The sequence below is a fragment of the Periplaneta americana genome, chromosome 13, assembly GCF_040183065.1.
Source record: "Periplaneta americana isolate PAMFEO1 chromosome 13, P.americana_PAMFEO1_priV1, whole genome shotgun sequence".
NCBI lineage: Eukaryota > Metazoa > Arthropoda > Insecta > Blattodea > Blattidae > Periplaneta > Periplaneta americana.
This window is the reverse complement of record NC_091129.1, coordinates 49642898-49667575: the sequence shown is the minus strand read 5'-3', so window position 1 is coordinate 49667575 and position 24678 is coordinate 49642898. Positions and strand designations below refer to the sequence as shown.

The 24678-nt window shown below is 34.5% G+C and overlaps 1 protein-coding gene across 2 annotated transcripts in view; it reads left to right on the top strand.

The window, feature by feature from the left end:
• Positions 1–24678, top strand: part of LOC138711872 (kelch-like protein 17) — a 471943-nt gene that overhangs the window by 97421 nt on the left and 349844 nt on the right. For both annotated transcript variants that reach the window (XM_069843135.1, XM_069843134.1), the window contains exon 2: positions 18154–18332. In XM_069843135.1, the coding sequence (XP_069699236.1) occupies positions 18168–18332 (165 nt within the window). In that variant the 5' untranslated portion in view covers positions 18154–18167. The remainder of the gene's footprint in view (positions 1–18153; positions 18333–24678) is intronic.

The following is a 24678-nucleotide window of genomic DNA, read 5'->3' as shown; positions in this document are numbered from 1 at the left end:
TGTCGCATATCCGGTACAGAATCTAGAAAACCAAACTGTGTTTTCTACGTTTTCAGTAATGGCAAGAAAGTTCGTGCATATAAAACTTTCCTGAATAACCGAAAGAACAATTCGTACTGTAATTCAGTCAAAAGTAAGTGGAACAGGATTTTTTATCGGAAGATAAAAGAGAAAAGCATGGTAAACATGGAAAGACTGATGAAGAAATATTTCAATCTGTCCGAGACCACATCAACTCACTATTTAGAATTGAAAGCCATTATGTTAGAAATTATACCTCAAGAAAATTTATAAATGGCGGACTATCTATTGCTGAAATACGTAGGTTATATGCATTACTCAAAAGAACGAGCTTCAATTAACAAACCGGCAGCAAATTGATAACTATGCAGGAATATTCAACACAAAGTTTAACATAGGATTCTTCATGCCAAAGAAAGATCAATATAACCTTTGTGAATCTTATAAAATACGGTGGTAGTGGTGGTGATGGTGGTGGTAGCGGTGGTGGTGGTGGTAGTTTAATTTACGTTACATAGATAGAGTGCTTGGGCATGGAAAATAAATCGGGTACGATAATAAAATCATACAATAATATAAGTTAATAATTCGTAAATCGTAATTACAAACAAAATAGCAAAGGCAAAAATTAATGTTTAGTAAATAGGAAATTACAAAGTAAGTAAAATTAACAACAATATAGCCTATAATAATGCTTAAAATAAATAGAAAATCACAGGTTAACTAAAATTAACAATAACAATGCAAACACATTTTTAAAGTAAATAGCAAATCGCCAACTAACTAAAATTAACAGCAATACAAATGAATTGGTAAAATAAATAGCAAATCACAAATCAAAAGCTAACTAAATTGACAGCAGTGCAAATAAATGTTTCTACGATAGTGCGTAAAGTTACATTTTACTTACTATTTTCTGTGCCTAAAGTGAATCTTTAAAACACTAGTGTCTAAAAAAGTAAGTAGGCCAAATCACTTTAGATACTGCTATTCATTTTACGCACTGCCAAGGAAAATACCATATTTAATGTACCAACTTCACTCTGTACGAAATTAATGCATTAACTTGATCTTTCATGACGTAAATATTACATGTAACACAAATAAGATGTTGGATAACTTTCGGTGCTGGATCCCGGACTCATTTCACCGGCATTATCATCTCAGTCAGACGCTAAATAACCTACGATATTGATAAAGCGTCGTCAAATAACCTACTAAAAACACAAATAAGTAACAAATTTAACATTACCGGTAATATTTACATTTTAGGCCGTATTATTCTGAGGTTACATAATTATGTAGTAGCCATTACTTCCATTGTATGTTTCCAATCCATGATTACTCACTTCGTTATGGTTCTAACTTCAGAAATATAATTCAGGAACGTGTCCAGAATGCTATGTTAAAATCAGTACGGTAACTTGTTAACTAAAAATTCTGGAAAGAAGTAAGCACATTCACATTGAAAAGGTTAAAAAAAAATAACGTGAGAATGTAAACGTTACAATGGAAATTTGACGTTACCATAAGGCAGAGCATCTTCAGTTACAAGCCGAAGTATGAGTGGAGGCGGACGGAGGCAAAATAAGGCGCGACGTTTGACATTGTAGTGCTTTGGTTTCGTTGTCACGTGTACATTTTCAGCATTCATTTATGTTGATATGATCAAGAATCAGTGTATTGATGTACGTAATTTATTACGGAATCCTATATGGTATTTTATTTGAGTTTCAGAGTACCGCGTAAGTACTTGCATACAGCCACTTAAATTAACTTAAAAAATTAAAACCATACGTGTTTTTTATTGATTGTACGAGAAAATAAATGAATACTTAAAGAAACGTTACTTGTATTAAAAGTAATAAAATAACAACATACTTTCGCAATACCTTATTCCAATCAATTAACCATTACGTAGCTAGTAAATTGACAATGTTTTGCAGCTTTATGTTGTTCTACCTCTGACGTGAAAGGTCTAGGATATCATGTACATTTTAATCTCATGTGATTATTTGTCGTGCTCTTTTTAAATAAACATTTCAGATGCCTAGGAAGCCAGTTTTAGTTGTTTGAACTTGGCCAGTCACCATATTAATAGGCCTACTGTTATCCTGAATTATTTGTTATAAATTTTTAAAATGTAATTTTAAATAAATGTAACTACAGAAAACAAGCTAAGAATGTAAACTATGCAAATAAAATAAAAATATAAACAGAGGAAACTATTGACATATAATAAAATATGAGGATGTAAATACAATTAGGCTAAGTAGGACTATAAAAATCTATTAAAAATGCAGAAACATACCCTTAACATAATACGCAACAAAACACGTCATTATCTATTAAGTACGGTATGTGCGAATTAGCGTAAACTCGGTGAATTTTGTAAGTACGAAGTGAAAAGAAACATGTTTATAACTAATTACAAAGAAAATATTAATAAACAAACCTTGAAAAGCAACAAAGTGAGTGTGTGTATCTACAAACCATAGGTAGTTCTGACGTATAGCAGGCACTCCGAATCTTCAACAAAACTAAAACACTTATGGGATCACAAAACAGCTGTTTAAATGAACTTTAAAATCAACGGAGTAACTGACATATATAGCAGGCAAGACCCCACAATTTGGCTAGAACAACAATTCTTGAATTCTGATACACCACAAACCACAAGTAAAACTATAAAAATGTAATTTATAAAATATTTAATATCTATAATAATTTAATATCTAGAAGAATTGTCAATGACTTTGTCATCATTAACTGTAAAAATTGCCGAAGACTGCAACCATTTTATTTTCATTTATTATCTAGCTTTTATCGTCAATACGCACTTAGTTTACAATATATAAACAATGAATGTTTCGTACGACCGCGAACATGATTTCATCGATACACACACTTGTTATAACAATCATTTACATTAAAAATCGACATTAACCAAGACACGTGCTTTTGTATCGTAGGCCTCCGCTTGATCGTTCTTTACAGTGTTGCCGACCCAATGTTCCGGCTTTCTATATAGATGGCTCAGCACAAGGCCATGAAATATATCTGTAAACAGATTACTGCAATCAATCGACTGACCATTACAAATTAGTATTTAGCCCAGATATGGTTAATATTTTAGGTTAGCTATAATGTTGTGAATATGATAAAATAAATGAACAAAATATATACCCTTAATCTTCATGTTAATGGCGATTATCTTCCTTATACTTATTTTCTTTCAGCGTATTGTCTTCATATGAATAACTGGAGAAGGATAAATATTTTATTTTGTTTTTTTTTTCAGTGTTCTCCGTCAGCGCCCTTTTTTGCGCAGTTCAAAAAGGTTTTTGTTCCATCGCTGACTTAACTGCAAACAAAACGCGTGGAGTTCGCAAGATTCTGTGTTCACATTGCCTTTCACTGCTAAAACGTATACGAAAATCGTTCTGAATACTTACACTAAATAACCTGACTGTAACCTTCAGCGTTCACGTTACTTTTCAATGTGAATGTCACTTTTGTTGATTATGGCCGGTATAGATCTGACTCCATGGATACGTAATTCTTAATGGTTCTGAATTTAGACGGTCTTGAAGTCGTAATCTCATAACCTTTCCAACTTGATATATTTATGTAATGTAAATTTGTGCTATCGTAGGAAAAACATTGTATACTACACGTTCGTAAAGTTCTCTTTATGGGTACGAGTGTAAAGTTTGTGAAACGAGTTTAGGAAAGTGGTTACTTTTTGTACCAAAATAGATTTTATGTTGTTTTTAGCTAACCTTTAGCAAATTCAATTAGTTATGGTTACTTACACGTATGGAATTATGTATGTATGTGTATGTGTATGTGTGTATGTATCTATGTATTCACACTGCAAATGGGTATATACCCGGTGGCAGTGATAACTAATTACACTCAATAACGACAATAATAAACACAATTAATAATAAATTAATAATAATACTAATAATTAATAATAATAATAATAATAATAATAACAGGGAGCATCCTAAATTAAATGAAACACGATCACTTAAAGACGTAAATCTAATTTGCATCGTAAGCCTCAGTTCGAAATAAAACCCACGAGTATGATATGTTAATACCTGCACAAGTCCTTTCAGCACTATACTCATTTCACTGTCAACTCACTCACTGGACTGGAACTACGACACATGTCACTGATTCTGTCCTGATTTCACTAACACTTCAAAAACATTTCACTGTCCAAATACTTTGCACTGTCACTATAAACTATAAAGCTTCACTGACAGAAACACACTTTACTTACACAACACACTTCACTGACACAATACATTTCACAACTTCCCTGACACAACACACTTCTTCACTGATGCAACATTTTAATAACAAAATATCAATTACACCCTTTAAATAGTGTGTATAATATACTACCGTCTATTAGTAAAGTCCTTAAGCCTAATTTTAAATACATTTTTGGTTATTGGTAAAGCCTTTAGTAAGTCTGCAGGTAAAGCATTCCAGTCCCTGATAGTACGATTGAGAAAAGAAACATTTCCAGTGTCCGTCCTCTGTCTCCTTTCCCTCAATTTATATGAATGGTCGTTCCTTGAGGAGTAATTTGGCTTCTGCAACCTATTTTTTATTTCTCTCCAGGCAGGCTCACCTCTGTATGTTTTGAACATTGCACATAATCCAATTCGCGTTCTCCTGTCCATAAGTGTGTCCCATTTTAATGGTGAATTATTACGACAACACTTGAGAGCCCGTTTTTTAATCTTTTCCGGTGTTTTAATATGTTCTAATCTGTAAGGATCCCAACATGCAGCACCATATTCAATTACTGGACGTAGTAGTGATTTATATGCAATCTCTTTGGATTTATCAGAGCCTTTTCTTAGTACCCTCATCACAACGTGTAACGCTCTCCATGCTTTCCCCGCTGTGTCAATAACGTGTTCCCCCCAGCTGAGATCGCTGCTAAATATGCTTGTAACAGATATGTTAAAACCTAGTCTTAATTCGGCAGAGTTTTCATTCAATTGATTAAAAAATTTAAAGTACAAAGACAATATAATTATTACAATATTAAAACACATATTGAAAATCATGTTTAAACCATACATGTTTCAGGACGTGCGATCCTAACTTCAGTGGTCATCTTTAAGGAGAATAATCTCTTGATATAATGTTACTCAAAATTACAATATTGAAATTGAAGTTTAATAACACTGGCCAACAAATTTTTTTTTTGAATGTTTCTTGAACTTCATGAGTCAATTCCTACTAATTTTGGGTTGAGAAAAACGAATATGACAATGAACAATTTTTGTTAGCTCTAGTTTCTGTGATACAGAATAGGTGGAAGTATTTCAGTTTAACGGATTAAGAGAAAACGATACATTTTAATTACATATGCCAACAACATTGAAAGTGCATTTAATTTTTTTTAAATGGCAGTTACATTCTAATAGTTCCAAATTTATGGAAGAATACCTGGCAGATGGTTGGGTCTGAAGAGAATCATGTGTGGCTTCATGAGATCGTCGTCTTTTAGCTTGCCTCATGTGAGTTCCCTACGCAAAGACAGCAGTAATCCGCAAGCATTGTTTCATTCCAGCGGCCCTGATATCTTTGTTCCATAACAGAAATATCGTGATGGAACCTTCCTCCGTGTTCATCACTGAAAGCTCCACAACTAGGAGGGAAAATGTCTAGGTGGGAGTGGAGAAAATTGATTTTAAGGGACATTTTGCATCCGAGTTGATGGTATTTTTGCAGGAGCACTGTCATCGTCTGAGTGTAGTTATCATCTCTTTTGTTGCCTAAAAATCCATGAATAACCCCCTTGAAGGCTTCCCAAACTTCCTTTCTTTTCCCCGCCAAAACGTGGTCAAATGCAGGATCATTTACAAGTTCCTGAATTTGTTGCCCGGCAAAAATATCTTCCTTGACTTTGGCATCACTTAATTTCGGAAATTTCTCTCTTACGTACTTAAAGGCCTGTCCTTCTTGGTTCATACCTATGACAAAATATTTTATCAAACCCAGCTTAATATGCAGGGGTGGAAGAAGAACATCTTTTGGGTCCACGAGAGGCTCGGCAACAACATTTTTCTCGCTAGGGTTATGATTTCTTGCAGGCCAGTCTGCCTGAATATAATGTGATTTCCTATCCCTGCTGTCCCGCATACATAAAAAGCAGCAATATTTTATGTACCTCAGTTGCATTCCTAAGAGTACAGCAATGAGTTTTAGATCACCACAAATTTTTCCACTTGTGTTCATGATATTCGATTGAGTCGAAGAGGGCTGTCATATTTGCATAAATCTCCTTCATGTGAACTCCATGACCAACAGGAATAGTAGGAAGACGGTTGCCATTGTGAAGTAATACAGCTTTCAAACTAAGCTTGGAGGAGTCTATAAATAGCCTCCATTCAGTTGGATGATGGTTCAAATTCAAACATTTCATCAAGCCATTAATGTCGCAGCAAACAAGATTGTTTTTCTTCTAAAAAAAGGGAAGTAGATCCCTGTGACGTTGTCTGTACTGTGAGACCCTGACATGACGTTCGAGAAGATTCCATTGCTGTAGTCTAGGCTCTAGAATTTCTGCCTTCTCCTTTGACAGGTCAAGGTCTCTAATGAGATCATTCAATTCCGCTTGACTCAGTCTGTGCTGTTTATCATCTTTTTTCCTTAAAATCAGGGTCCTGGGATGTGGAAGGCTTGTTGGGTTCTTCTTCTTGTTCCACACTGTCTTCATTTTCTACTTCAACACACACAATTTTCGTGGCATTTTTACAAATTTTACGCTTTAAAAACGCTTCCAAACCAGAAATTCTGCATTAATTACAGCAGAAACAATATGAAATTCACAGTGACAGCAACAATACCTATGTTTGTAACTTACAAACAACTGAAGAACATTTGTGTTTTGTTATTTGACAGGTGTACCAACTCCCAAAACAAAATTTCCCCCAAATTTCCCCAAACTGAAAATGTTGACTCTAAAAAATGCAATGTCACTTTATCTACAAAGCAAGAGCTAATATGTCATTTTTATGGTGATTTTTGAATTCAGCAGGTGGAAATACATAAGAATTAGCTATTTTTGAGCAAGAAACATTTTCATTGTTGACCAGTGTAATTTGTTTAAAATTGAAAACGGCCGCAGTACAGAATGAATACTTACGATTAATCAGCTGAGATGCGACGCCAGTGTGGGTAGGTAACTGAATGTGGCGTGTGTTATGACTACACTGGTCAAATTGAAAAGCAATACACAGATCAATGAGAATGTCATTGTGAATTAGAACTTTATCATTTAAATTATTTTTGTTTGTAATTTTGTCTTTATAAATCTCCATGGATTCTAGAATGTTTTCAATGTGTGTTTAGATATCGTAATAATTATATTGTTTTTGTATGTTACATTTTTTAATCATTTAAATATAGTTTAGCATGTGTAATTTTTTTGGCAAACCTTATGTCCTAGTGTTCTGTCCGGTACCAATTAGCCGTGATGATGGAACTTATGTAGTTCCTGAACATTGAATATATTGTTCCCGGACACGATTAAATACATAAGTTCACTTTTAAACCTTTCAATTTTCTTTCCAACGAGAAGTCTAATAAAATTGTCATATTTTGATCAGGGCACGACGTTGTTACAGAATCATACTTAAACGCTATCCCAATTTTGCGTACACTAATAAGGACACCTTTCCATAAATGCTATTTCACTCCTAACCTACACTTGCAGTATGTGAAACCCCCTGATGTTTATACAGGGACCAAATGTCTGTGAAAAGTAAAGTTTAGTTTTATTGCAAACTCAATCTGTCTATCTTCCAAACTATGCCTTGTATAACAATTTTTCTGTTATGAAAAATTACGTATTTAGTAGGAAAAAAAATTACTCCAGAATGAGTTGACTTTCTTAAACTAATTTCGGCACCGCAGCCTGAGGCTTATTGTACCTAGACCCGCAACTCTACTCAACGCACGCACACACTGCAGGACTCCCCCGTTTACTGGAGCAGGGTATCCGGGAGCTACTGCGAGACACTATACACACTTGGACAATGGACAGGCAACCAGTCCCCGTGAAGATGTCCGTATTAAATCCCCCTGACTTCACACTAGAAATCGAACCCGGGTCACCTTGCTCAGGAGTCTAGCACGCTACCTCGAGACCAAGGGGGCGGACATGGGTTGACTTAGATCAATGAATTTTGGAATGGATTTAGATATTATCTCCAGACATTCTTCCACATCCTAGAAATCTGCGACTTCACGTTCACACTCACTGAATTTCGACCTATTTTCATTTTTTAAGGAAGAAATTCAACCTTTCCACAATTCTAGCAAACTCCACAGCTGATTACTAAAAATTGAGGTAATAAGCTGATTGACCAATGTTACGAATTCTCAATGTTATGATGTAAATGGCAGTGGCGGATCCAGGTCCATTTGCCGCGAATTTCAAGCTCAAGAGAATTTTATAAAATAGCAATTTTTCCTAATAAAGAAAACAATCTGGATTACAATGCCTATACCAGCTGTCACGATTTCTTTTTAACAAAAGACAATAATTGCACATGAATTATTTCAGATATGTCTAACTTTACTGCATAATTCACTGATCTAAGTCAATCTTTTTTGGAATAATTAATTTTTTTCCTACAAAATATGTAATTTTTCAATAAGTTTCATGGCAGAAAAATTGTCATATAATCCTTAGTTTGCAAAATAGACAGATTGGATTTGCAGTAAAAACTTCACTTTCGACAGGCATTTGGTCCCTGTATAAACATTAGGGGGGTTTCACATAAGTATAAGGACAGGAGTGAAACATCGCTTATAAAGGGGGTGTAAGTCATTCTTAAACCATCAATTGTTTGCTTTTCAATGTAATTCCGATTTCCTGTCATTTACCATCCAAAGCACAATAATTTAATTTAAATACTTAACCCAGTGGTTCCCAAACTTTTTTGACTGACGACACACTTTACTGAATGCCCACTATATCGCGACATACTTATTTGTTTTTGTTAATAATAATATAATAATAACAACCATTGTTTTTCTTCTAGAGAAAAATGTGTTGTAACTCTGTGTAGAATTTTGCAATTCATTTTGATTAATTTTTAGAAAAGTCTGTGATATAATACAAAATATTTATTTTCAGTCAATGACTTTACTTTCTATATATGTGAGGTGCAAGTACTTTCTATATATGTGAGGTGCAAGTCAAACAAATCAGCTAGTATAGATCAAAGACTGTAATGCATCTCTTCACATAATATAGTATATAGATTTCATTTTTATTATTTTATCAGTGAAAACCTGCAATTTTATATATGTTCATGTATTGCAATCACACGGGTGCTTTTTAATCAATTGACAGTAGTGTGTAGTCACACAAGAAAAAATATATATTGATGTCTTAAATTATGTTGTTTTTATCATATTGTATGTTCATTAGCTAATACATATTGCATTTTGGTTGTAGAGACATATGTACTTACTAGAGATGATATTGCTGTATAAAAAATGTTGTATCTGATGATGTTGGTATGAAACCGACGAAAACGTTCATACAATATTAAAATTATGTAATGTATGGACTTGCACCTCACATATATAGAAAGTAAAGTCATTGACTGAAAATAAATATTTCGTAATCTGTGAAGAATGTTTTATAGCGGACGGGGAGAAGATAACTGATCATTGCACGGGAATTTTGTCGTTTTTAACATCCTTTTCGTCCAGCTAAGACTTACAAGGTCTAAGCAGAATTCAAAGAAAAATTATATTAAAATCATCGTTCTTCACTCATATTTCGGTTTCATGATGGAAAGTGCAAGAAAAAGATGCTGGAACGCCGGTCAAGTGCGTTCCGCCAGAAAAAAAAACACTGGTAACAAATGCTTTTTATAGTCACACATCCAGTGTTGTAGATAGGTCGATATTAACATGCAATCGAAATTTAAAAAAAATAAGCAGCAACTTGAGTGGCATAAGAAAAAAACAAAGCTAGGCCTATGTGTCAAAAATCCCAACCTATCTATGCTGGATGTCCGATAAAAGATTTTTATTGTTGTTTTTGAAAACTCACGTATTTAAATTAATGTGAAGTCTGCGCTTGGTGAGTTGCACAGAGTTTCTCTATACGTGGCCTTTTGGTTGACAGATCAACACACAAATCATCTTCAAGATGCACAGTCTGTTTCGTTTAAGTTTCACTATTTTCATGCCAGAAAATGCTGATTCACACAATTATGACATTGAAAACGGTAGTTATAAACATTTTTTAAAGTTTATTCGGCACCATCGACTAATTTGACAAAACATTTCCGCATATAAAACACTCGGGATTTTGTTTATATTCATCGTCACGCCACGTAAAACCATGTTGCAAGTATTCATCACTATATTTATGAAATGCAGTACTTTTCTGAAAACCCTAAAGGGAATTTTTGCTCACATTATTTGAATTAGGAATTAGCACTGCTGTCATCTGAACCAGAACTTGATTCAGATTGTTTTTTTTTTCGAATTAAAAATTTGTCCATGATAAAATCTAAATAAAAGATTTTTGATAAAATAGTCAGACTATCACCTGCTCACACGTAAATTGTTGAAATTGACCAATATGTTCTGACGATTCTAAATTCTGTTTATTACTAAGTGGGAAGAGTAAACGAATTACTGCAAACTGTTGCAGTGTTCACTTTCATACGAATTATCGGCAGGCAGAAAAATTAAACTCAGCATTATTCCAGGTGTTCACGTTTCATGGGTAAAGTCTGTCTCAAAATGAAATGTACCATAACAAAGACTTCGTTGTAAATTTAAAAATGCGTTGTAAAGACACTTTCTAGATGGCATAAAATTTCGCGACACACTTCATGGGGCTGCGCGATACACCAGTGAAGCCATCTAAAGTTATATGAATGAATTACCTATTGTCGAAAAATATTAAAAGTATAAAATATGTAGCTGATTATATATTATGCAAAATTATATAGTATACTTCTGGAACGTGAACAATTGTGAATTCAAACATGGTCATTGCTATGTTTTAAATTATATTGCATGTGAATTTGCTGTAATACTGTCATCAATATGTGTTTAAAATGCAATATTATGCATATTAGTTGAACGTATGTACATTAGTCTGTCTAGAGCCTGAAGTGAGTAGAATGTGGTTGATTGCCTCTTTCCTTTGTTATTTCAGTGTCAGCGTTGGTCAGAACATAGAATAACAAACACAACAATGACTTTTTTGCCTGAAAACAGCTGTAGCATAGTGAAAGCATAATACATTTATACATACATTTATCTCACGTTAGGGGTGACGTTACATAAAACATTGTTTTATTGTCAGCTTGCCTATGGACGGGTTTAATAACTCATTCTCGTCTGTTTTAGTAGAGGTGAAGGTGACAATGTTTCATGAAAAGACTTTCAGCACTGCTTCTGGTAGAGAGCTAGAGGATTTTTATACTCGACAGTGTGAGAGACTTTTATCCTTTCCATTTCGTCCCGATGGTGCAGTCACCACTATCAGGGGGCTTATTTTCCTCGGAAAGTCGTAAAGTAGTACCACACTATTCTTTGCAACATGTGAAACCAAGTGTCCTTGTATACGAGTATGACGAGGAGGAATGCTAGCGGGAAGGTAGAATTTACAGAGAAGTAGAAACTGCATTAGTGGATGTAATAAAAACTAATTAATAGTAATAATAATAATAATAATAATAATAATAATAATAATAATAATAATAATAATAATAATAATAATAATAATAAAATTGAAAACAATTTTAAAGTCTATGAATTAATGGGCAGTGATCTGAAAAATATGAATATAGGTTTGCTTTACGTAAAAATATTCATCAGGATATAAAAATCAGCATTATTCTTTACCTTCCATATTCTGTGCTAAAAATTCCCTAATATAGTATGTCGCATACTAAACGTAATTATTATACAATGGCTATGTCTTTGTTTCCTGTCATAAATATTTATTTCCTGGGGAAAAAACTGAGATACTGAATCAATTGATGATGATGATGATGATGATGATGATGATGATGATGAATTGTATAACACATGTCTAAAAATGTTATCTACTCTCAGAATTGGCAATTGAAGAAAATATTATCGATATCAAGAATAATTATAGATGACATTATCCCTAAACAAAATGAAATCAGCGACTTACGCAAAATGTACAAAACTGAAATGCAGGTTAAGAATAAGTCATATCATCAGCGGATGTTCTAGAATAGCACAGTCTCGCTATTTCTTAACGTATAAACAAGCATGAAATATAAACCTAATTCAACAACACTTGGCTGCTATGCATTATGTTATTCCCTATAATTCACTACTATAAATCAATCGGTTATTTTGAAAACGTAACATGTACAGTTCTGCACAAACTATTTCAGTAGCATTTATTACATTAATCAAACTAAAAGTCCATTTCTTATTCATTTCTATAGATGATATATGTGAGTTATTTTATGATTTTTAAAAATGATATGTTATAGGAAAGAGTGGAGAGCAGTCTGGTTGAAAAAAGTAACTTGCGCGAAAATGTCACATGTAACGTTTTCGAAATGACAGATTAAAATACATTCTAACAGCAATATAGCCTAGATTAATTGAAAAAAGGAAACAATTACAGATAAAATAAAATTATAATAATTTGCAAACATTATGTAATTATATTTCTAATTGAAAATTTCATCAAGCAAAGAATTTGGATCTAAAAACGTCTATACGAAGTACAACTCTAGCTGTTATCGAGACAGAGAAAAACGGTCTTACAGCTTCTCTAAAAATATTATCTTCAGAATTTGATTTTCAAATAAAAACTTCTTCCGCTAGAACTTAAAAGAACATACGTTACGTACAAGAATCAATTTTTGGAATTAATTTAATCCTGGACGTTACGAAAATAGGCAACAAAAATGGGGCTTCATAAAAATAATCTCGGTATGTTTCTGTACTATCTCTTAGATACCAAGTCTCAAAATGTATTCGTATAGTCTGAAATCGTTCATCTCCACAAAATATAATTTAAATACTATGAGACGGTCTATCTCTGTAAACCTTTAAAGGAAGATTGCCGGCTTTGGGTAAAATAAGTTGTAAACATCTTCTGTATTGGAGACTCTTTGTCCATAACTTATTCTTAGTTGAATTGTTGTGAGAGTCGCATTCTTCAAAAGTAACATAGAATCTCGTATGGGATTTGAAGGTCTTTGGACTGTCAGAAATGTAGAGATATCCAACGTTTTTCAATAGCGATAAGGTGCTGAACAAAATAACGTCTTGTTAATGTCACTCGAAAATTGAAATGTGAATGTAATCGAAAGTTCGTGGTAAGATCGTCAATATGGTATGGTATGGTATGGTATGGTTTATTCTCACTCAAACCTTTGGTCCTGCTGGCCCTTCACATTATAGTATTCGGGCCAGCAGTCCCTTCCATATACTAACAACTTGCACAATAACCGATGTTAATGACCAGGGAACGGATTTATATGGACTAAAAATATATGAAATATGTAAATATATATGTAGTTATTTTTACCAAAATATGGAATTAAATATGGATTTTTACCAAAATATGGAATTAAATATGGACTTAAAATTATAAAAAAATGACTATGTACGTTAAATATTGGTACATTTTAATCAAACTAAACAAAAAATATAATGGACGTACCTTATCTTCCAATGTAGTTTCAACAAAACACAATTTTTATTGTCTGTTACCATAACAATAGGTTACAAACATTTCTTTCAAGTGCTGAAAAGTGAATCTTCTTCTATTGTCTCTGAGGATAGATTTATACTGACTAAAAGAGCGTTCGACGTCACAAGAAGTAACTGGTACATAATTCAATTTCACAATGTCTGCTGGGGATAAGTCCAAGTTAATCTTCACTGTTGATTCACCACTCATCACAGCAACAACCTTTTGTAGTTCTTCATATCCAGGGTTTTTTGAAAGTACAGTGTCCACCTTAGCTCTTACTGCATCTGCAACTTTACCTCTACCACGATTCAGTTGTTCCACAGTACTATTTATAATTTCAAAACTTTCAGATAGTGAAAGGTGCCTATTTTGGAGACTTTTGAGCGTTTTTATGATGCATGAAAATGTATGCTGAATGTGAGCTAAGTCATTCTTCACACTTATGTCACAGGTAACTGTTTTCGCAGTATCAATTGAGACTGCATCTTCAGAGTCCAATGCAAGGAGAACATTGTTAATAGAGTCTATATGTTCGGCATAATATTCAACTGCTTCTAGCCATGTACCCCATCTAGTTAAAATTGGCTTTGGTGGCAATGGAATTTCAGGGTACATTTCTTTCAACACGTTAACTCTACTGGGAGCTTTGAGAAATACTTTTTTCACTGATGAAATCAACAAATCTACTTTAGGGAAATTGTCTCTGACCACTTCTGCCACACGATGAAATGCATGCGCCACACAAGTAAAATGAGTCAATTTAGGATATACAACAGATAATGCTTGTCCAGCTTTGACCATATAAGGGGCAGCATCGCTAATAAAGAATAACACATTATCGTACATAATACCCTTTGGCCACAGGATACCCATAGCTTCGTTGAACAGTTTAACTATAGTTTTGTTATTGCACTTTTCTAGAACATCACAATGTAAAAGAATTCGTTCAGAATATTGTTCACTTAACAAACCGATAACTACATTACCAACAAGTCTACCTTCTTTGTCGGGAGTCTCATCAATGGAAACCCAAATTGAACTATCTTTAATTTCATCTCTTATCTTCTGTATTGTCTCATCGTAGATGGATGGAGCATACGTCTTCCTAAGTGTTGACTCATCCGGGATTGTATGTTGAGTATATTTTTCAAGGAATTCCCTGAAGACCTTATTCTTTAGTTTGTAGAGAGGAATATCAGCAGAGATGAGAGAACGGCACAGGTCAATGTTAAACTCAGATCTTACATTCGATGTTGTTGGTTGTGTTAAAAACAATTGTCTCTGCTTGGAATTTAGTTGTTTGTTGGCCTGATGTTTACTAGTTGTAATGTGTTGTTGCACCAGGAACTTTTGTGTAGATGATACTGCACACTGACACAAATTACAAAATAATATTTTATTGTCAGTTGATAAACCATCTTCTTTAAATTCTGAAATGTAACTTGTTAGTTTTGATTTTAAATTGACTGAATGACGTACTTTTGGCATATTTACCGTCTTTATAGTATGATTTACAAAACTGAACCTATGTGTACTCTGACTGGCATTTAACTGTTGAGCTGCACAACTGAAGTCTGTTAAAAATTTTAAATTAAATTAATACAGTTTTGTAACTTACTTTCCCATTGTTGATAGGACTGCTAATTTTCAAATAACTCTGATGTTAAAGGGATTACTGAACATGTGTTTAAATCTCTATTGTTGAAATGTATTTTTAAAAGTTAATGGAATTTTGTTTTGTTTTATTGTTAAACCTAATATAATATGGACTGTTTTATATGAAATATGGAAAATATATGGAAATTAACGAAAATATGTACTAAACTCTAAAATATGGAAAAATATGGAAAATAAAAGTAGGATTTTTCAACCCTACACATTGTGAAACATAAAGATAATGCAAAATATAAATTATATTAGCTTTATAAGTAAATATGTATTTACATATAAATCCTTTCCCTGTTAATGACCGACACCTCTTCATCATTTAATGTTCACCCACTATGTCTTTCATGTTCATTCACCACACTTCCTATATTTCTGCGTTTAGTAAATATTCCTTCTTTCCCTCTACTCCTACCTTCTACTATTTCCTATTCCTAACAACAACATAACAATTACTTTCTCTACTCTGCATTTTCACAGACCCAACTTATTTAAATATCACTGCAATAATTTTACTGTACTATAGTCTTAACTAAGCCTACCCTCTATTATTTGCTTTATATATATATATATATATATATATATATATATATATATATATATTACTTCTTTGTCCTACTAATACATCTCTAGTCTAGTCCTACTTTTAGCTTCTCTACTCTTCCTATATTTACAGTACGTCCTACTCATTTCTACTAATTAAATAACTCATGACCCTTCTCATACTTAAACACTATTCTCCCATATTCACTGCACCCTTAATTAATCCTTCATTCCACTGACACACCATTTCCTTAGATTGTATGCTGGATTATCCTTGCTGCTCTCCGCCTTATTTCCTCTAACTGCTGTATTTACCTTCGCTATACTTTCACTTCTTACCCCTAACCCCTTTTTCTTATCCCTATCGTCTTTCTTTTGCACCTTAACCTTTCCCAGCTGTTGGCTCACGTTGCCTTCATTTCTTTCGCTGACACCACACACGTCTACATTACCGCTCTTATTCGTTTGACACATTACACTTTTGTTGTGACCTTGAGGTGACGTCACTACAGATTTCTTCCGTACGTCCATGCCACTTTTCCCCTCTCGACTCCTCACGGTCTTCCCTCTGTCTTCACCTTTCGTCATCCACCGGGCCGGGGTCGTCGTTCTGCCGCATGCTTCTCGATTGGAATTTGCTGTCCTCGACAAAACTCCGACTTCCGCACTCTCTAGCATGTCAGGTTTCTTCCTCTTCACGCCTTCGTTCCTCGTACTAAATGAGTTTTCCTTCACTATCCCCATTACTTTATCCTTAAGCATTTTTCTTTTTTCTTCGCTTATATTTTCACCTATTCCAGATTTATTCAGGCTGTCCAAACATAACTCAACGTTGAAAGTCTCGAGATCGTCAATGTGTAGATTTATTTTTGAGAGTGTAACGTAAGGCGAAGTCACGAACGAGACAATTCCGCGATTTAAATTATTTTAGAATAAGCATCATATCACATGTTCTCCTTAAATACTAAGCTTTAGTATCATGTAACTTACATAATGTATTTTTTTTCAAAGAAATATTCCAAAAGTTCAACCAGAACTCGGCATTTAACCTGTACAATCGCTTTGCATTTCGTTAGCTCAAAGTACCTTTCTGAAACTGCTTTCTCTTATATTTATCTTAAAACTAAGTTTCAGAAAGAGAGCCTTTTCGAAGTTGCAAAGCCTGAGAGAAAGTCTGCGTATGTATCCTGGTCTAAGGGTTGCATTTAAATGGACGTAATAGAACAAGAACACGCCATCATTCTGCTGGCTGCAGCACAAGCAGATGGCGAATGCTGTATAGATACGCTCGTCTTTTGCCGGCATGATATGTAAATATTCAGCGCAAGATTTTATAGTCGCATCTCTTTCCAACATATAATATATCATTTCCTTCCAAGATAGAAGTTCAGTCAGATCTAAGGAAGTTTGTATGCGGCAGAATTGACTCAGAGAAGCCTATGCAGAGTTTTCGAAGATTTTTAAGCTTGAAATAGAGATAAAGAGATCCTTATTTATCAAGCATCATCAGTGCAACGTGCCTAGGCTGGCTTATGTTCTGTAGTATTGAATTCGTCACTTATTCAGAGACTTGTGAAAAAATGTGGGAAAAGCATCTCGTGTTGCCATTTCTATCTAACTGTCCGTTCTATGTAGCAATTTGGAAACCACTAAACGGACGTAACTGACACTGAATGCAACTGAGATTACGCTGACGATATAATCATAAACTGCAAACTGAAAAACACCTAGTTCTATCCCGGGTAGATTTTGGATTTATCACTTCGTCATAACTTCCAAACCGGCTTCGGTGTCAATTGAACATCGGATAAATTTGTTGTACAAGATCTTTTCCATGCATAAAAGAGAGTCGAAAATAGTGCTAACCTCAATACCCTGAGTATTGTTAAGGTCAAAAAAATCAAAAGTCTACCGTCTATACGCCTCACTGAAATGGACAATGATACTTTACGATATTAATTGAATTACTGAAGCTTGAAGCGTAATTAAAGTACCTCCATCACTAAAATTATGGGCACTATTAATAAAACCTGTATTATAATTAATAACATTTGATGAAATGGCCGAATGTCATATAGGTTTATTAGCTCTTTTTCAGGTGAATGGACATAGACGTCACAACTGTAAAATAAATATGGTTACACTTGTTTCAGGCGGAGTGTCCGAAATGAGTGGCGGAGTTGACATAGTGGCCACCCCGCCAATGCTGCCAGTGGGCTCTCCTGTAACAACTCCTCCAAATGGAGAACCACTCACCCACTTCTTCCATCAGAGCCCAGAGCATTGTTCCGTGTCCTTCGCGGCTATCAACAAAATGCGCCAGAACACACAGGTGAGGGACACAGCAACAGTATTAGTGCTTGATATTGTGAAGATCAGGATTAGCGGAAAAATATACTCATTACTTATTTTCTGTAAAATGTGAATAATTACTATTGAATTGTCTTTAACTAGGAAACTAATTTATAAGCTGACATAGAGGATATAGCTAATTTCCTTCCATGTAAGTAATAAATATAAGCTATATATTATATACCCTAATTTCCACCTCTCTATATCTAGACTTGAGCATCTTCCTCGTGAAGATCCCTGGCAGTCATTGACCTTCTGATGCCTTCAAACCATGTTTTAATTAGTCTGCCCTATAACCCTCAGCCGTCTGGAATCCACTGGAACGCCCTTTTAGACCATCGCGGTTGTTCCATCCTCATAAGGCGTCCAAATCGCTCATTTGCTTATTCCTATACTATCAATTATAGTTCACACCTGTGGAGTAACGGTTAGCGCGTCTGGCCGCGAAACCAGGTGGCCCGGGTTCGATTCTCGGTCGGGACAAGTTACCTGGTTGAGGTTTTTTCCGGTGTTTCCCCTCAGCCAATATGAGCAAATGCTGAGTAACTATCGGTGCTGGACCCCGGACTCATTTCACCAGCATTATCACCATCTCATACAGACGCTAAGTAACCTAAGATGTTGATAAAGAGTCGTAAAATAACCTACTAAAATAAAAAATAAACGATCAATTATAGTCTCTCCAGCATTCATCCGTCTCGTCATTCGCTGTAGTTGTAGTCGTGATACCCTTTTCACTTCTTCTCAAATATTTAATTTCCACTGCCAAGAGTCTTATGATATTGCTACAGTAAGATCAATATTATTAATTAATTTCATTATACTAAACTTTAAACTTAAATTTCCTTATACATTTCATTATAAAACCATTTTTTAAACTCTTTTAGAAATTATCTGTGTTATTTTCATACAAATGTATTTAAAAACTGAGAAAAAAATAAACTTATAATATGTATTCCTTGTACTAGTATTAATGAAAATGACAATTTATATTAAACGGAATTCAACAGTTCATTCACTCATTCATATTGTTTTGTCCAAGGGCAGGTCTTTCACTGCAAACCCAGCATTCTCCAATCTTTGCTATTTTCCGCCTTCCTCTTAGTCTCCGTATATGATTCACGTATCTTAATGTTGTCTCTAATTCGGTATCTTTTTCTGTCTCGAACATTTCTTCCGTCCACTATTCCTTCCAGTGGACCCTCCAGTAGGCAGTTTCTTCTTAGGGAGTGGCTCAACCAATAATTTTCTCTCTTCCTATTTAGTTTCAATAGTATTCTTTCTTCACTCACTGTTTCTAGCAAAGTTTTATTTCTAATTCTGTCTGTCCATTTCACACGCTCCATTCTTCTCCAGATCCACATTTCAAGTGCGAGACAGAGGCTTACAAGCAACTTCCTGTCACAGTAAGGAATGTGCTCTTTCTTGAAGTGAGTGAAAATCTCTTTCCATCGGTAACAGCTAATTGTTGCTCCTTTTTGTTACTTTAGCGTCAGATGCATAAGCTTTACTTTTCTTCCTGCAGACACATGCTTGAAAAAATGTACTTCTTCAGCACGTTGAGAAATTGTGTCCCATTCTAGGGCAGTATGTAGAGAAATCCATTCCATTTTGGCACAAACACTGAAAGGATCTTGGGATCACTTTCTTATACAGTACATTCAACTGCAGTAGCACAGAAGTTGAAAATATACATTCTGAAAGATACTTATATAAACAAAACTTATTCGAGACTTTTCATTTCTGTTTTCATTTCAGTTGTTAAGAATATATTCTTCTGACGCATTGAGAGCTTCATTAATAGGCTATCGATCTGATTTTTCACTTCGAAAGCTATAGTCTCCTCCCGTTCAATTTCCCAAATTGCTTGACACAATAATTTCATATAATAATAAATTGTTTTATAATTTCAGTGAACAACTTATCAATGAATTGTTGTTGACTGAAATTATAAAACAATTCATTATTGTATATACCTTCAACTTCTCTGAAATCTTAACTTCAATATGACTTTCAAACAACAATTTCAGTTGTCTTTTCAAGAAGAGATGGGGGATGAAACAATTATCTTGCTGAAGAATTCAAACAAGATCTATGGGCACCTTTTTTGGCTCAAGGAATAAGAGTTGAATCCGCGATCCATTTCTACGAAACGATTTAACGCTGGTTCCAGGTACAGCCATCTGCTTCTGTTATAACCTAAAACACTTTTATATTCAATTTCCACAGGATCACAAAATGTTTTAATTTTCCTCCACTCGAACTGTAAAACGGCGAAAATGCTGGAATAATTTCCCGAGAATTACCTGAATATCTACTGGTAAGACTGCAGTTTCCACAGCATTGTGCACAATCAGTGCAGCCAGTTAGTTTCCTGCCCAATCTTCTTGAAGTTTAACAAGCACATTGTTTTTTCCTTTCCATTTTAGATAACCGAAGTTGGTGTTCGTATTGTCTGCTGAAATATCACTTATTTTATTGGAGGATTCATATTTTTCAACATCTTCCAATACATCATCTGCGAGATCAGACGTCTTTCCAGGAAAGCTTGATACTTCTGGAATTTATGTAGCAATACCTATTTTCGGAAGAAAATATAGGATCGCAATAGGCACAACTTTCACAACAGTATGATTAAAAGCGTCAATAGATAAACAACATTTTGTATCTTTTAGGTCGTCTTTAATTTCACTAATTGCTTGTGTAGTCAAGACCTTTACTGTACAGATTTACGAGGAAGTATAGTCAAATGACTGGAAGCTTTGGTTGTGCATTGTGTGGTAGACGAAAGTCGCCTCTTGAGCAGCTGGCTCCCGCTCTTTATCACCTTGATTTTTCTTCCAAAAAAAGGTTGTTAGTGTTTGAGTACCACTCCTTGCAGATACAGCAGCCTTGTGTGTTTTGTGCTCAGATGGTCCTCTATATCAGCATTTTCCCCAAGACTAATTTAAAATACAGCCAGACACATTGTACCTTGCACTTTTGATCCATCACCTACCTACAATTTTTCTTTTAATGTGCCATTGAAAAAGCACTTCCTCTTCTGCACTTTATAATATTATTTCATTAACAAACACGGAACACGAAATAAATTAACAAAACTGAAATACTGGCCACGTGGCTATTATAACCTTCAGACACTTCAACCACAGTCAGCATCAGAATAGAATAGACAACGAAATAAAAGGGGCACATACGTAAAAGAAGAACTGTGTAGCATGTTCTGTAACAAATCACGAATGTAGTTACTTACACTGTAGGCTCGCATCGCCGTAATGTATCATACTGCTATTGGTGTAGCGCATATTCATTCAAATTTTTATTTCTGTATGATATGGTATCACTCAAAATGCATAACTCTAAAACAGTAGTTATTAATGCCTTTTAATTACTCTAAGCAGATACATTATTTCATTAATAAATCATTTTTAAGAAGATAAGTTTTGCCCTTGACGATACCAACTCTAATACCTGAATGAATTAATTAATGAATGAATGAATCAATCAATCAATTAATGAACCAATCACTGAATCAGTCAATAAATTAATCCATGTATGAATGAATCAATGATGGATCGATGGATCGATGGATAATGGATGGATAGATGATTGATTGATTGATTCTAGTGAGACAAGAACAATTATCTTTTACAGTATAATACGAGTCCTGATAATTTTCCGATAAGTTAATTATATAATGACAGCAAACATGAGTTTAAAAAGCGAAATTAAGTTACCTAAGGATAACTATTATCACGAATTGTATTCGGCAAGATAATCTCAATGCAAACACATAATTCTGAACAACTAAACATTTGAGGTTATAATAAGATCCGGAAAAACAGTCGAATCGAAGCAGACATAATAAGATTGAAAGGCTCCTTGGAATAAAAACAACTGAACGTTTGAGGTTATAAGAACTCTTTTATAGTGGGTTATTTTATGACGCTGTATCAATATCTCAGGTTATTTAGCTTCTGAATGAAGTGAAGGTGATAATGCCGGTGAAATGAGTCCAGGGTCCATCACCGATAGTTATCCAGCATTTGCTCATATTGGGGTTCAGGGAAAACTCCGGGAAAAATCTCAACCAGGTAACTTTCCCCGACCAGAATTAGAATCCGGGGCACCTGGTTAAGAGGTCAGACGCGCTAACCGTTACTTCACAGGTGTGGACAACAACACTTTATTTTGAACTTTCTTATTATTGCTTATCTATAATTTTTCAACATGTTTAATTTTATTGTAAACATTTTTACTTATAGTAATTAATTATGCAATTGTTATAATTAATTATTGTTGCATGTTGAAACAGCGAGTCTCACGTAATTGCTTGATTGCTGATATATCGAAACAGAGACGATACAAATAAAACAAGTGAACATAGGAGCAAAAACTATCACTTAATAATTTTGAGCAGCATACTTTTAACTATCAGTATAATTCGATTCTCATTGGTCAATCTATCGTCAAAGAGCTCGTTCATTGGCTAAGAAAAGTTCGCGTGGGATTATCAATTAAATACTAGGTCTACGCAATGATAATCGTATCTTTGCAAAGGTTCTTGGAACTCCTGCGTGGCTCAATATGGTCTGTCTTTGCTGTCCACCCACAAAGAGTGAAAAAAAACTCGAATATCCGTTAAACAGAACTTGAGACACTCCGCGAGACGGTAGAGCTTTGCATACTCACTACAGCGCCAGGCGTTCAATAGCAATATGATATAATCTCAGTTTTTTGTAACCGATTGTGCACGACTGTAGTACAGACTCTATTTACGTTTGAGTAAGAGGAACTATCCCTATAAAGTAAAGTACCCAAATAAGAGACACTTTTTTTAACTGCTTACAAATGAGGATGGGAATAGACATTTTTAATCTGAATGAGTGGAATACATAATGATTTTCGTCTATTTTTTTAATTGACAATACAAATTTTAGTGAGTTTTTATTATCATATTAAATTATAAAAAGAAGTAAAACTGGGAAATAATGATGTTTTGGAAAGGGGATCCAATTAAGAGATACATGTGTTATTTAACTTTATTTTTGAATATGGACAAAAATTATCATTGGGTGAAAATTGAAGTAATATATAAATATATAACATTGTTAAATCATGTAGATACTTTAATAAATTCAGGAACATTTTAAAATTGAAGGGATCAGTGCAACAGTGGTCTAACTCCTCTTAAAAGAAATTCTGTTGTTTATTTGGAATTTTTCCATGTGAAATTAAGATGGTTTACGAAAATAACACAAAGTCGGTCAAATCGGACATGAATGTCCTAATCTTACTTAGACTACTATTGCTAACGTTAATATTTTACTAGAGAAAGAAAAAATGATAGAATATTAAACTTCGATCTCCCTATTTTAATTTTAATTTTAAGTTGATTACACTTGTTTTGCTACACCTTTAATTGACACAATTCTAATTTCGCTGTATTGAGCAAGTTGAACAAATGAAAGGTCTTCATCAGTGCTGCAGTCTTCGTGTTCCCAACGACGATATTTTGAACACTGGGTCTATTTCTTCCTCTTGGGCCCTGGTGTCCTCTGAAACGAATCGCGTGCAAAACAAGCGCTCTCCATCATCATAATATTCTATATATTCCGAGTCACTAGAGTTAATTAATTGCATTTCCACATCGGATTCTTCATCACTGGACGAACTCAAGCAGTGCTTCTTGGACTGATTTTTTCTGTGGTTTTTGTTGTTTTTCGAACAACTTCTTGCGAGCTCCATCTTTTCTTTGTTTTTCCTTATATAAACTCTTTCTCATTTGTTTCTGATAAAGAGTTGATATTATGATAGCTCCTTTTCCTACCCTGGATACTTTACATGCCCCACTGGTTGAAGCTTGCGGCTCTTAGATGATTGTTGCTACTGCTACTTCTGTAACTGAGGTATAACTAAAGTCACCGTTTCTGGCGCGTGAAATAAGTAATGGGAACGTTCAGAGCGAATATCGTATCTTTTCCACAGTCTGTGGGCATGAAAGCTTACAAATGTGATTGGCAGATTGTTAACGCCACATCTGTTTAGGAGGTGGTATCACTCTCAGCCGAAGTGGCAACAGATGCCACTGACTAGACAGTGTACTCAAGGACAGATCTCAGAAACGCAAAGTGCAAAAGTCTTGCCTTTGACGCATTCAGTGTCCAACAAGACTGACAACTGTGATTGGCAGATTGCTTACGTGACGTGTTGGGTGTTACCGTTCTCATCTATACTGGCAACAAGTGCTGACTGACTGGTTTTTTTACTCAAGGACAAGCGCCACAAACGCTGACACTGGCTGTAGTGGCGATATTTACACAGAT